Here is a 10,559-nt window from a genome sequence, read left to right on the forward strand (position 1 = left end):
TTCTAATCATTCGACAGATAATGTAACGCAAGAAAGACAATCATCTGGCACATTATGCCTAATTTTGAACTGTTGTCTACGTAGTATTGCCTCGTTTCAATAGCACATCACTTTCATACACAGCCCCAGAATCGACGAAAACAAGCGGTTTACAGCGGTGATAGCTTTCTACCATTTATTTGAGGTTTGTCATGATAAACATTTGATGATATGTGGTGCCCAATTTAAATTTGTACAACACCTGCCTTTTAAACAAATGTTAACTCTCTGGGCGGCAATAGTTGATCCGTGCAAGATTACACAACAGTGGTGCCTTTTTTTGTTTTTTTTTTTTTGGAAGTGAGCCAGTTATTCTTCGATTCCGAGCATATCATTAAAACAATACAACATTAAACTTTAGGACACTTTTGTGATCCTTATTATATATAAATTTAAATTTTATACATGCTGCTTGTTTTGGACCTCCTTTTCTTTCTTTTTCTTTTTTTCTTATTTTACCAGCGCGTTCCATCTCGCCGTCCTGTTTAGTCTCTTTCTTTATAATCATCTTTTCCTCCTCCTATTTTGAGAAGGTCCTTTTTTTCACACAGTGTCTCGCTTTCTTTCTCCTCTGTAATACCATAAAAAACATATGAAAACGAGTGCCAAACTGATCGGTAACTTGGTTCACCGAGTATCAGTTCGAGTTAGTAGACATGGATCGAGAACAGCATGGTCGATATTCACAGCAGTTCTTATAGTTACCCTACAAAAGCGGCAGAAAGATCGAGGTCGTCGAGCAAGATCCCATTGTCAAACAAACAGGTAATTTGCAGCAATGAATCTTAGCATATTTCCTGATACCTAAACCTCGCATTTTGAATTACAGTTGCGGCCATCATTGAACTATCCAAATACAAACTATCCATTGTTGCCAACACATTGGGCTATGTATTGGAAAGTGTGTCCAAGGTAACAGCACAGACCTATGTATGCAATGACATTCTACTGATCGAAAAAGACAAACAATAGACCCATCAAATTTACGAGCAAAATGTCCCAGTTGAAATCATGCAATCCAAGCTGTTTGTTCTGCGACTCTTATCTGCATGTATGCAGCATCATTGGCAGTACTGTCGCGATCTGGAAAAGGAGAAGAACAAAGATACACCAATAAACGAATTGAATGTGATACCACCGCCATTAGACGCCGCGTTAGTCACCTTCATGCTGGTACTGATGAGTCGATATATCACACAATTTCATTTGATCGAGGAGTCCACCAACATGGAGCAAAACAATACGCCTATACCATTTATTGATTTCAGCGAAAGCGAAAACGGATACACCTACGAGCAGATCAAATTGAGTTTACTCACTGACATTTACAAGGCCTCCTCTCGCATTTTATACTACATCAGCGCAAGCAATTGGGACGCTTGTTATGCCAAAATAAAGAACGCTGTGCTCAGTTTGGATTCAATCAATGGAACTGCAGACAAAATTCCTCCTGAAATTCGAATGCTAGAGTGTAGCTGTTTGACAAGAGAAAGACTCCACACTATATTCTCAGGTACACACATGCGCACGCACATTATACATGTTCGGGGGATCTTGCTAAACTCGGCGTATATCTAGAACTAAGCCCATACTACCTGCATATGAGACAGGAAGGCAAATTACTGTTTTCCAAGATGATGCGAAAAGCAATATGGAAGTGGATCGAAGAATACCCATCCCAATTTGCACAGGTATGTGCTAGTGATGCTCGTCTATTATCTGGATCAGAAGTGCTTTTTGACATGTGCAGTTCAACTGCTGACAACTCGAGAAAAAAGGCAGTGCTTTGGCCATTGCAAACCATCTTGCTTGTACTGTCACCTGAACTACTGATGCAGGCGTTCCTGGACACAGCCCCCATACACAACAGACGAGCCAATTTCTTAAGCTTACTGAAGAAATCACTACAGACAACAAGAAACGTGGACATTGCTGCTGTATGTTATGTCGATCTCAGCAAGGCAGCAACGTACGTGCCTCCCAACAACGAGTCTGTTCTTAGAGCCATTGCAGCCGACATTGAAGTGGATCTCAAGGACAAGGTGTGGGATTTCTCCAAACCGCCCAGCTCTGAATCGACGTTGGCCATGTTGGGTTACACCATTGATCAGCAAACACTGACCACTGACTTTCTATTATCTCGCATACGCCTTCATCCTGAGGAAACACTGCTGAACATCATCCCTTCATGCATACAAGACAATGTGCCGATACTATTTAAATTGGCCCTTGTGAAAACCTGTCTGATCATCACAGAGGACGACAACCATCTTGCTTGGAACCCCACCATTGCCTCCCTGTACAACGGACTATGCACACCCTTACGAAAGCTCTTTTTGCAGACAATTCACATGGATCTCAACAGCTCACCCAGCAGCAAAAAGAAGGAAACACACAGCAACCATAACAACCGAGTCGAATTGCTGTTGGACATGCTTCGACTGTATCGATTGGATACCAAACTGGCCATCCTTGGTAACAATGCAAATCGTGTGGAAGAGAACAGTGCATGTATGGTTGGTTTGGCGACGCTCTTTCAGCACCCGGTACAGCGAATCAGACAGGGCGCACTGGAACTGCTCGTCAAGCTCCATCAAGCGGATGTTGTCAAGGAGTGGGGCCCTCCCAATCAGCTCGCTGTCAATTTTTGGAGAATTTCCTCGCCTGTGATCCTCAACTTGGCACGACAAATGCTGGAAACCAAGTCCAATGACGACAACCTCAGGGCGTTGTTGCAATTGCTGATCAAACTGCTGAAATCTAGAAACGTCTTTTTGAAAAGCAACCAAGTAAGTTGGGCCACCTGAATGACACATGCTGGGTTTTCTGATGAATTGTTTTCTTAGCACTTGTTGGCTCCTGAATATGCCAATATGCGTGAGAGACTGCAGGCATCTGTTGCGCTTGAAATCGCCTTGTTAGTGTCCTTGTGCTCTGGCACCAAGGAAGTCTGTGATGATGCATCTCAATGCATTGGACTACTATGCAAAGAAGCAAGGATGGTGGATTTGGATGAAGGTGGGGAGGTGAAATCAGTGACTATTGCTTGCAATCTCAAGGTCTACGAGGAACTCGCTGCGGATGACCATAAGTTCATTGGACGCAAAGCACAGCAAAAGCGAATCAGAAAGTACCTGCGCATGCTCCCTCAGCACACTCCTGGCAATATGGCTGCATGGGAAGAAGCTTGGAAACGCTGGAAACAATTGACACTGCTGATGAGCAGACTGTCGGATGACGCGGCAGATGACATGTCGATGGACAGCACCAACAGCTCACTCGCCAACGGATCCATGAACTCGGCATCGACACTAGTGGCATCTTCCAACAATAGCAACGGTGCATCCAATGCTGCTAATAACAGCAATAGCAACTTGAAGAAGCTGCCATTGCCCCGTGGAGCAGCCAATAATAATAACAACAGTAACAACTTGGAAAAGGCACGAGCCAACACATCGTCAGCACCGATGGCTGGTACAGCAACCAAACTGCAGCAACAGTTAGACATGTATGAAGACAAGGCTATTGAATGGCAGAACTTCACTGGGTTTTTAGCAGCACTGGGTGGTTGTTGTTTAGACGACATTGATCCTGGTATGTGGGCCATGGAGCAACAGCAGCCATCTCGACGCGTCTCTTCACCAAATCAGCCCATCATCATGGTAGATCGTTTCATCAGCGAAATGACAGACATGCTTGTCTCCGAAAACGTCTATATATCCGAGGGCATCAAGGACACTTTGGGCAACGATCTCTCGCCCGCCTTGTATATGATTCTCTTCCGACACTTGGAGGCCTACATGGTGAAGTGCTTTGACGCTAATGGAGATGCTATTCGCAGCCCTCAGAACAAACTGTTTGTAGAGCAATCGGTGCTTGTGCTTCGACTCATTCTAGACCGACTTGTCAATCCTGGTGATTGCTTGTTGAACATTGATTTCAGCACCCTGATACACCAATTTGCAGACTATCTCAATAGACTGCCCAACACCTACATCACACTTCGCATCAAGATCAAAATGTGTCTGCTAATTGAGGCCGTCATGCAGAAGAAGGAGCACATTGTCATTAGGGATGAAATGAGGTTGAGAAATAAGCTTTTGGAGATATGCGTGGAATGGACAAGCGATTTTGCTCTGGTAAGTGGTGATGTGTCATTAGGCTTGTGTGCAGCTAGTCTAATGCCCTGTCTAGTTGCGTAAACCAGTGGAGACAGGACAGCACATGGACCGACTGCAAAAAGATCTGGATCAAGCTTGTTTAAAAGCGGTGGTCAGTCTGTTGCAGCAACTGCCGCTGCAGCCCTCTGAAGCAGTGAGACCTGCAGATATATCTCAGATCAAGAGCAAGTTGTTTCTGAAATACTTTGGCTTCTTTCGCAAACTCCTGGATCGATACAAGCAGAGCGAAAGCGATGCCCATGTCGTGGGTAAGCTGGGCATCAGTACTTCCATTACCAGTTCGCTCAACAGCCATCTCATCAATCACAGCCGAGAGTCTGCTGCCATCAAAGGGCTGAACGGCAATGGCGACTTGTACCAGGACATTGGGCAAATGAAAGAACTGACAATTTTAGCCATGTCGCATCTTTTGAGCGCCAATGTAGATGCAGGACTCAAGTACTCGCTGTCCATGGGTTACGACGACGATCAAGAAACACGAATGGCGTTTATGCAGGTGCTTACCAACATTCTGAATCAAGGCACAGAGTTTGAAACGTTGGCGGAGAGTGTCATGACAGATCGCTACGAGAAACTGATTGATGTAGGTGGTGTATGCAGTGTGCATGCCAATCAAAATACTGACATAAGATGCGTAGATGCTGGTGGATGCTGATATGGAAATTGTCATGTCCTTGTGCGAAGTATGTCCATCGCAAGAAACCACTGGCGTTGCAGAGATTTTATTAATCTGCTTTGAATCGCGCGCCAAAGTGGTACCATTGCTTAAAGCTGTTGTACAAAAGGAGATCGCACTGACTGGTACGTTACCATGGATACACGCCATCCAATACCACTCACCCTCTTGATTTAGAGCAAGAAGCGACTCTCTTTAGAGGCACAACTATGGCAACGCGAATCCTCTCTATTTTTGCCAAGTTATCCTGTCTGGACTACATTCGCATCACATTGCAGCCTGCCATGGAGCAAATCAATGCTCTCCCCGAAGACCAACTCACTTGGGAACTAGATCCACAGAAGGTGGGCTCTGCAGATGAAGTGATGCGAAATAAACGAAATGTGATACAAGCAACAGAGATCTTTTTAAAAGCCATTTGCTCCTCGGTAGAAAGTGCGCCACGGTAAGTTTTCTTTCAGAGTAAAACGACACACTTGCTCACTCACTTTATCCCAATAGTGTGTTCCGAGAAGAACTATCTCTGATCAGTGAAGCTGTTAGTGCTCGCTTTCCAGAGGCTAAATCAACTGCCGTGGGCGGCTTTGTGTTTCTTCGCTTGTTTGGTCCCGCTATATTATCACCTGAAAGTGCTGGATTTGCCAAGCATGCATTACCCAAAAGCCCCAATGCGCGCAAAATATTATTGCAAGCGACTCGGGTGATGCAAAATCTCGCCAACAATGTCTTGTTTGGATCCAAGGAGACACACATGATTGTACTGAACGATTTCTTGACAAGCAACATTTACAAGGTCACTCATTTCTTGAGGTCTATCTCCACATTGCCACCGGAAAGCACACACAATATCCAAGGCACCGTCCGCATGGATCAATCGGGATATGTTCGACTCCACAAATACCTGTCTGATAATTTGGAGCGCATGTCTAGGGACTTGACTGGCCGAAGAGTGCTCAACAAAACACATGGATTGGATACACAATCTCTCTTGGGCTGGAAAAAGACATTGGATAGACTGTCCAACCTGCTGGCACAGCTGGGCAGACCCTCTGACATTCCCAATTCTGAATTGACCTATGCTCGCAACTATGCTATTGCCAACAGCAACCACTATTACAGCGAGTTTATGCGCAGAAATGGATACCGTGATCTCTCGGTCATTAGTTCGCAGAATATCTTTTATTTGGGTGGTACATCTAAAGGTGGGCGTCCTGTCTTTTATATCGTTTGTCGTGCTATTGATGCGGATGAAATGGATTTCGAGTTGCTGGTATACTACATGTTGCGCGTAAGTGTGTTTCTATATATGTGTGGTATAAACCTCATCAATTGAGAATATATATAGGTGATGGAACCTTATTTGAACAATCCCTTCGAGCTACTGTTTGACACAACAGAGTTTAGTTCGATCAGAGCCATCCCGATTCATTGGTTGACTCAGTTCTTCCAGCTGGTATTCAGTGAAATGAACGATTACTTGGTGTCACTCCATCTGTACAATCCCAATACTTATTTGCAACGTTATATCCGAAAATTGCCAAGAGCCATTGTCAACAAGCTTGTCAAACGAACCCATTTTTCGTCCAACCTAGTGGAATTGAACGAGCACATTGCTACTTCCATGATGAAACTGCCCAAGGAAACCCGTAAGTGTGTTTACATGTCTTTGCGCTACTATGCTAACTTTGTTTTGCTTTTCTACAGTTGACCTGGAAAAAGAAGCCAGTGTGACCATACTTCCAGTAACCAGAATCACACATTTGAGATCCTCTATTCCAGTAACAGTGAGAATTGGCCCAGAGCACATGCAGGTCATCACTGTAAGCACTCAAAAAAAAGTGGCCTGATAAAATATTCAAATAGTGAAATTAACCTTCTTATTTCAGATGAAGAAGCAAGAAATCTTGTACAACTTGAACGCTGTTTTAAGAGATGTCTATCATATATCTAATTTGGAAGACATGGTTGCATTGCCATCTTCGAAGCCTGAACACGGCGGAGAAATCTCCATCAAATACGACCGAGGAAAGTCGACCATGGTGCTCTCATCTACCAAACGCGATGTCTTGCTGGCCGTGAGTCATGTCTACACTCTCTTTTTATACTGGCCAATTACTCACGTACTCTTGTATATGTAGCACCTTCGTCACAACAAACAGCGTTATGAAACATGCAAACCCACTTCCATCAATGAACGTGCCATTCGTCCCAACGATGTGCCTGGAAGACTGTTGAACATGGCGTTATTGAATGTCGGCAGCGAAGATCCTGGCCTTCGATTGGCCGCCTACAACTTGCTTTACTCACTAAGCTTATCATTCAGATTTGATATTGGCAATCAATTGCTGAACGCAAAAGGTACATGTCTCTCGGTTTGCGTGCGTTATTTGATCCATACTAAATTCCACATTATCTCGACTCAAAGATCTGTGTATCCCATCCAACAGCTCCGATTTCATCGTGAGCATCAGCGAAAGTCTAGCAAAAAGCGAATTGCACTTGACATTAGAGTTTTTGAATGAGGCCTTTGTAGGATTTGCAAAGTCGAGTGAGTCCATGCAACAATTGACGCTGGATTACATTGTGCCTTGGCTGAGAAATTTGGCTGTGTTTACTCGACATTCGCCTGACGATCACAAAAAGAACATGTCCAAGACAAAAGATGTGATTCGACTGTTGATTGATGTCACTGTCAAGAGAGTGCAGGTAAGTCCAGTGCTGCTGCTACTCGCAGGAGGCGCCTACTCATTCCATTGATCTTTAGCTGTATAAACACATTCAAGCACGCGTCTGGAAGACGATTGCAGAGGTCGATGATATCGTCAATTTAGTCATTGATTGTTTTGTCCAATACTCGGTGGAAAATGGCATTGGATCCACGCAGGCCGAGATCATTGCAGACACGTTGGTTACCATGTCCAGCGTATCCATCCGTGGCAAGGTCATCAGTCGCATGAGAAGAGTCATTGAGAGCACGTCCATTCAACCCTGTCGCCAATTGATTGAGCATCCCTCGTGGAACGAAATTGCCGTCCTGCTGCGATTTATTCTGATGCTATCCTTTAACAACACTGGGCCCGTCATGCCTTATATACCCGAGATATTCCACATTGCTTCTATCCTGGTCGTCACTGGGCCCACTCTGATGCGATCTTCCGTGCACGAACTAGTGGTCAACACCATTCATACCCTGTGCACCATGGGCATACCTTTGGTCGATGAAAACATCAAGAAGTTGCACTTTGTGTTGAACGATCTCTGCGATAGCAAGAACCGAGTCTCGTTTGGTCTTACGAAACAGCATGCCAACGCATTTACTATAACCCAGGAAACAACCACTGATTTTGCAGACACCATCGATCTCAGCTCGTTGCAGAATATTGTGCGATTATTGCTGGATGCGTTGAATTACGGTGCTCCGACTGTAGATATTGCCAACATGTGGCGTGCCCGATGGATGGGTCTAGTGACAAGTACGGCCTTTTACTTTAACCCTGCTATTCAGCCGAGGTCGTTCGTGACACTGGGTTGTTTGGCTCAAGATGAAGTGGACGATGATCTCATTTACCAGATCTTAGTAGCACTCAAAGGTGCTTTGGCCATCTTTAACGAGACGGACTCGAGTCTAATTACAAGTATCATGATGTGTCTCAGCAACATCATTGATAACTTGCCCACTGATTCTCGCTATTTATTGCAATTGTTCTGGTTAGCTATTGCCCTGGTGCAAGTAGGTCATCCTGCTACCTTCCAAACCGCTGTTCAATTCCTACAATCGGTGCTCCGTGCTCTGGATTCTCGAAAGCTGTTTGCAGAAAAATCCATTGAAGAAGTGCTGCTAGATGCTCGTGCTGAATTGAGCCCTATCGCGGATGAATTGGACGATGCTTGTGGTGTTTGTTTCAACAATTACTTTTCTTTTGCCGTGGCTGCCATCTTACTCAAGGGACTAAAGCAATGTGAAAACAAGGATGTTATATTCCAATGCTTGACAGCTTTCCTTGAAATTGATTCAAAACGGCCTATGGATCAGGGCTACATTGAAGCAAGTACATTGGGTTATCTTGCTGGATTGCTGCCGTTTGCTGCAAAGGATGATACTTTGCGAGAGCTGTTGCGCTTGGCAGGCATCAATGATGTGGAATTGGATGCCATTGATTTCGGATCATCGCATTCTGGCTTATTTGATATTTTAGAGATACCGGATAACAGTACAGCCTTGTTGCTGATTTCGCTTCTAGTGACTTTACTGAATGCATCTGAAAACGAGTCTGAGCGATTGTTCTTGTATACGCTGTTGGCAGATGCAGCTACCTCGGTACCAGAAGTATTTGCCTTGGTGTAAGTTGTTGTCCATTATACAAGCTGTGCTTCTATTGATACTCATAGTGTTTGATAGGTACGAATCTTTGTTGCCCAAAATGAATCAAATGGTAGTGAACAGCCAGAATCAAGATGTGATTGAAGCCGTGAAAAGCATTCTGTTGACAGCATGCTCTGAACCAGCATTCAGTTCAGTCAATCAAGCAGCATCCACCAACAAAAGAACACAGAAATGGGGATTGGAGAGCCTCAAATTTTCATCTTTGGGTGAACCTACCTTTGGTGCCATCAAGACCAACGTTGGCATCAACGCCAAACTAGCCAGTCGATTACTTGGCTACATTACAGATCAGCGATAGAATATACAAGAGTAATCATATTAATGTCTAATAACTATAATCCTTTTTACCATACCTGTGACATTTTCCACAAAGATTGATTCTTGATGGAGTATGATGAAAGAAATGTTGACTCAAAGAATAAAGCCTCGTTGCAACTGTTTAATGGTATGTACCATCTATAATATACTGTATATGATGGAAAGGGTTTATTTCGCATTGGAATTGCATTTGGTCGATTATCTGACAACGACTATAGCTGTAAGATATTAGAGCATACCTCAAAGCGCGTAAACTGAAGCCTAAAATCTTTCGATGCGTAATCCCCTTCCCCTGAGCTTCCAACAGCATCGGTCACCTTTTTTTTTAAGGAAAGTTGTTTTATTCGTAACGAATCTGTCTACGCTACGGATAGCTCTTTACCTTTGCTTCGCTTCAGTGAGAGCCAATCCATGCAGCAGTAGTTTGCGCTCCCGATTGCCCTTGCTCATCTTATCAGAATACTGCTACTTTCAGTTCAACCCTCGACTCACACATGAGAATCCCTCATAATATTCTCGGATCTGATGCTATGGATCCATATACACGTAGCTATTTCATATACGAGCAATTATCATACAAATATTATCACGTTTTAGTCAAGAGTGTGCCTAATACAGCAAGATCTGAGTGCATTTGAGCTGCGTTTTCTCGCGTTCAAGGTCGTTTTAGATCTTCAGAATAGCATCAAACAATTATTCTTATCTAGCAGTTACTTTCTGACACCTTTGCTCAACTTTTTGGGGACCTAAAAAACATGGCCAAAAATCGACCAAAAAGCATGAGGTACCCCTCATGGTTTTCATCGAAAATCAAACGATCACTTTTCTCACCTTGATAATGAAGACTTTTACTATGGTATATATTGAATCAAAATGTTTCTCTCGATTCAAAGCAACTTCTGAAACTACTTTTATGAGGTTTTCATATGCAAAATTTTGACTTTTTGACCAGAAACCTCTT

General features: G+C 43.7%; 1 protein-coding gene across 1 annotated transcript; it reads left to right on the plus strand.

Moving 5' to 3' along the window:
• Positions 1 to 631: 631 nt before the first annotated feature.
• On the plus strand, positions 632 to 9,578 carry ATC70_004787 (uncharacterized protein; the record flags this gene model as incomplete). The annotated part of the gene is made up of 17 exons (XM_064824087.1): positions 632 to 685; positions 741 to 804; positions 869 to 951; positions 1,012 to 1,552; positions 1,618 to 2,828; positions 2,886 to 4,178; positions 4,234 to 4,803; positions 4,859 to 5,021; positions 5,074 to 5,341; positions 5,398 to 6,184; positions 6,242 to 6,542; positions 6,601 to 6,716; positions 6,783 to 6,971; positions 7,035 to 7,254; positions 7,322 to 7,602; positions 7,661 to 9,237; positions 9,296 to 9,578. 17 exons carry the CDS (start codon positions 632 to 634, stop codon positions 9,576 to 9,578), a joined length of 8,001 nt encoding a protein of 2,666 aa, XP_064677023.1.
• Between the last annotated feature and the right edge of the window lie 981 nt (positions 9,579 to 10,559).

Source organism: Mucor velutinosus (genome assembly GCF_035048745.1).
Source record: "Mucor velutinosus strain NIH1002 chromosome Unknown tig00001542, whole genome shotgun sequence".
In the NCBI taxonomy this organism is placed as follows: domain Eukaryota; kingdom Fungi; phylum Mucoromycota; class Mucoromycetes; order Mucorales; family Mucoraceae; genus Mucor; species Mucor velutinosus.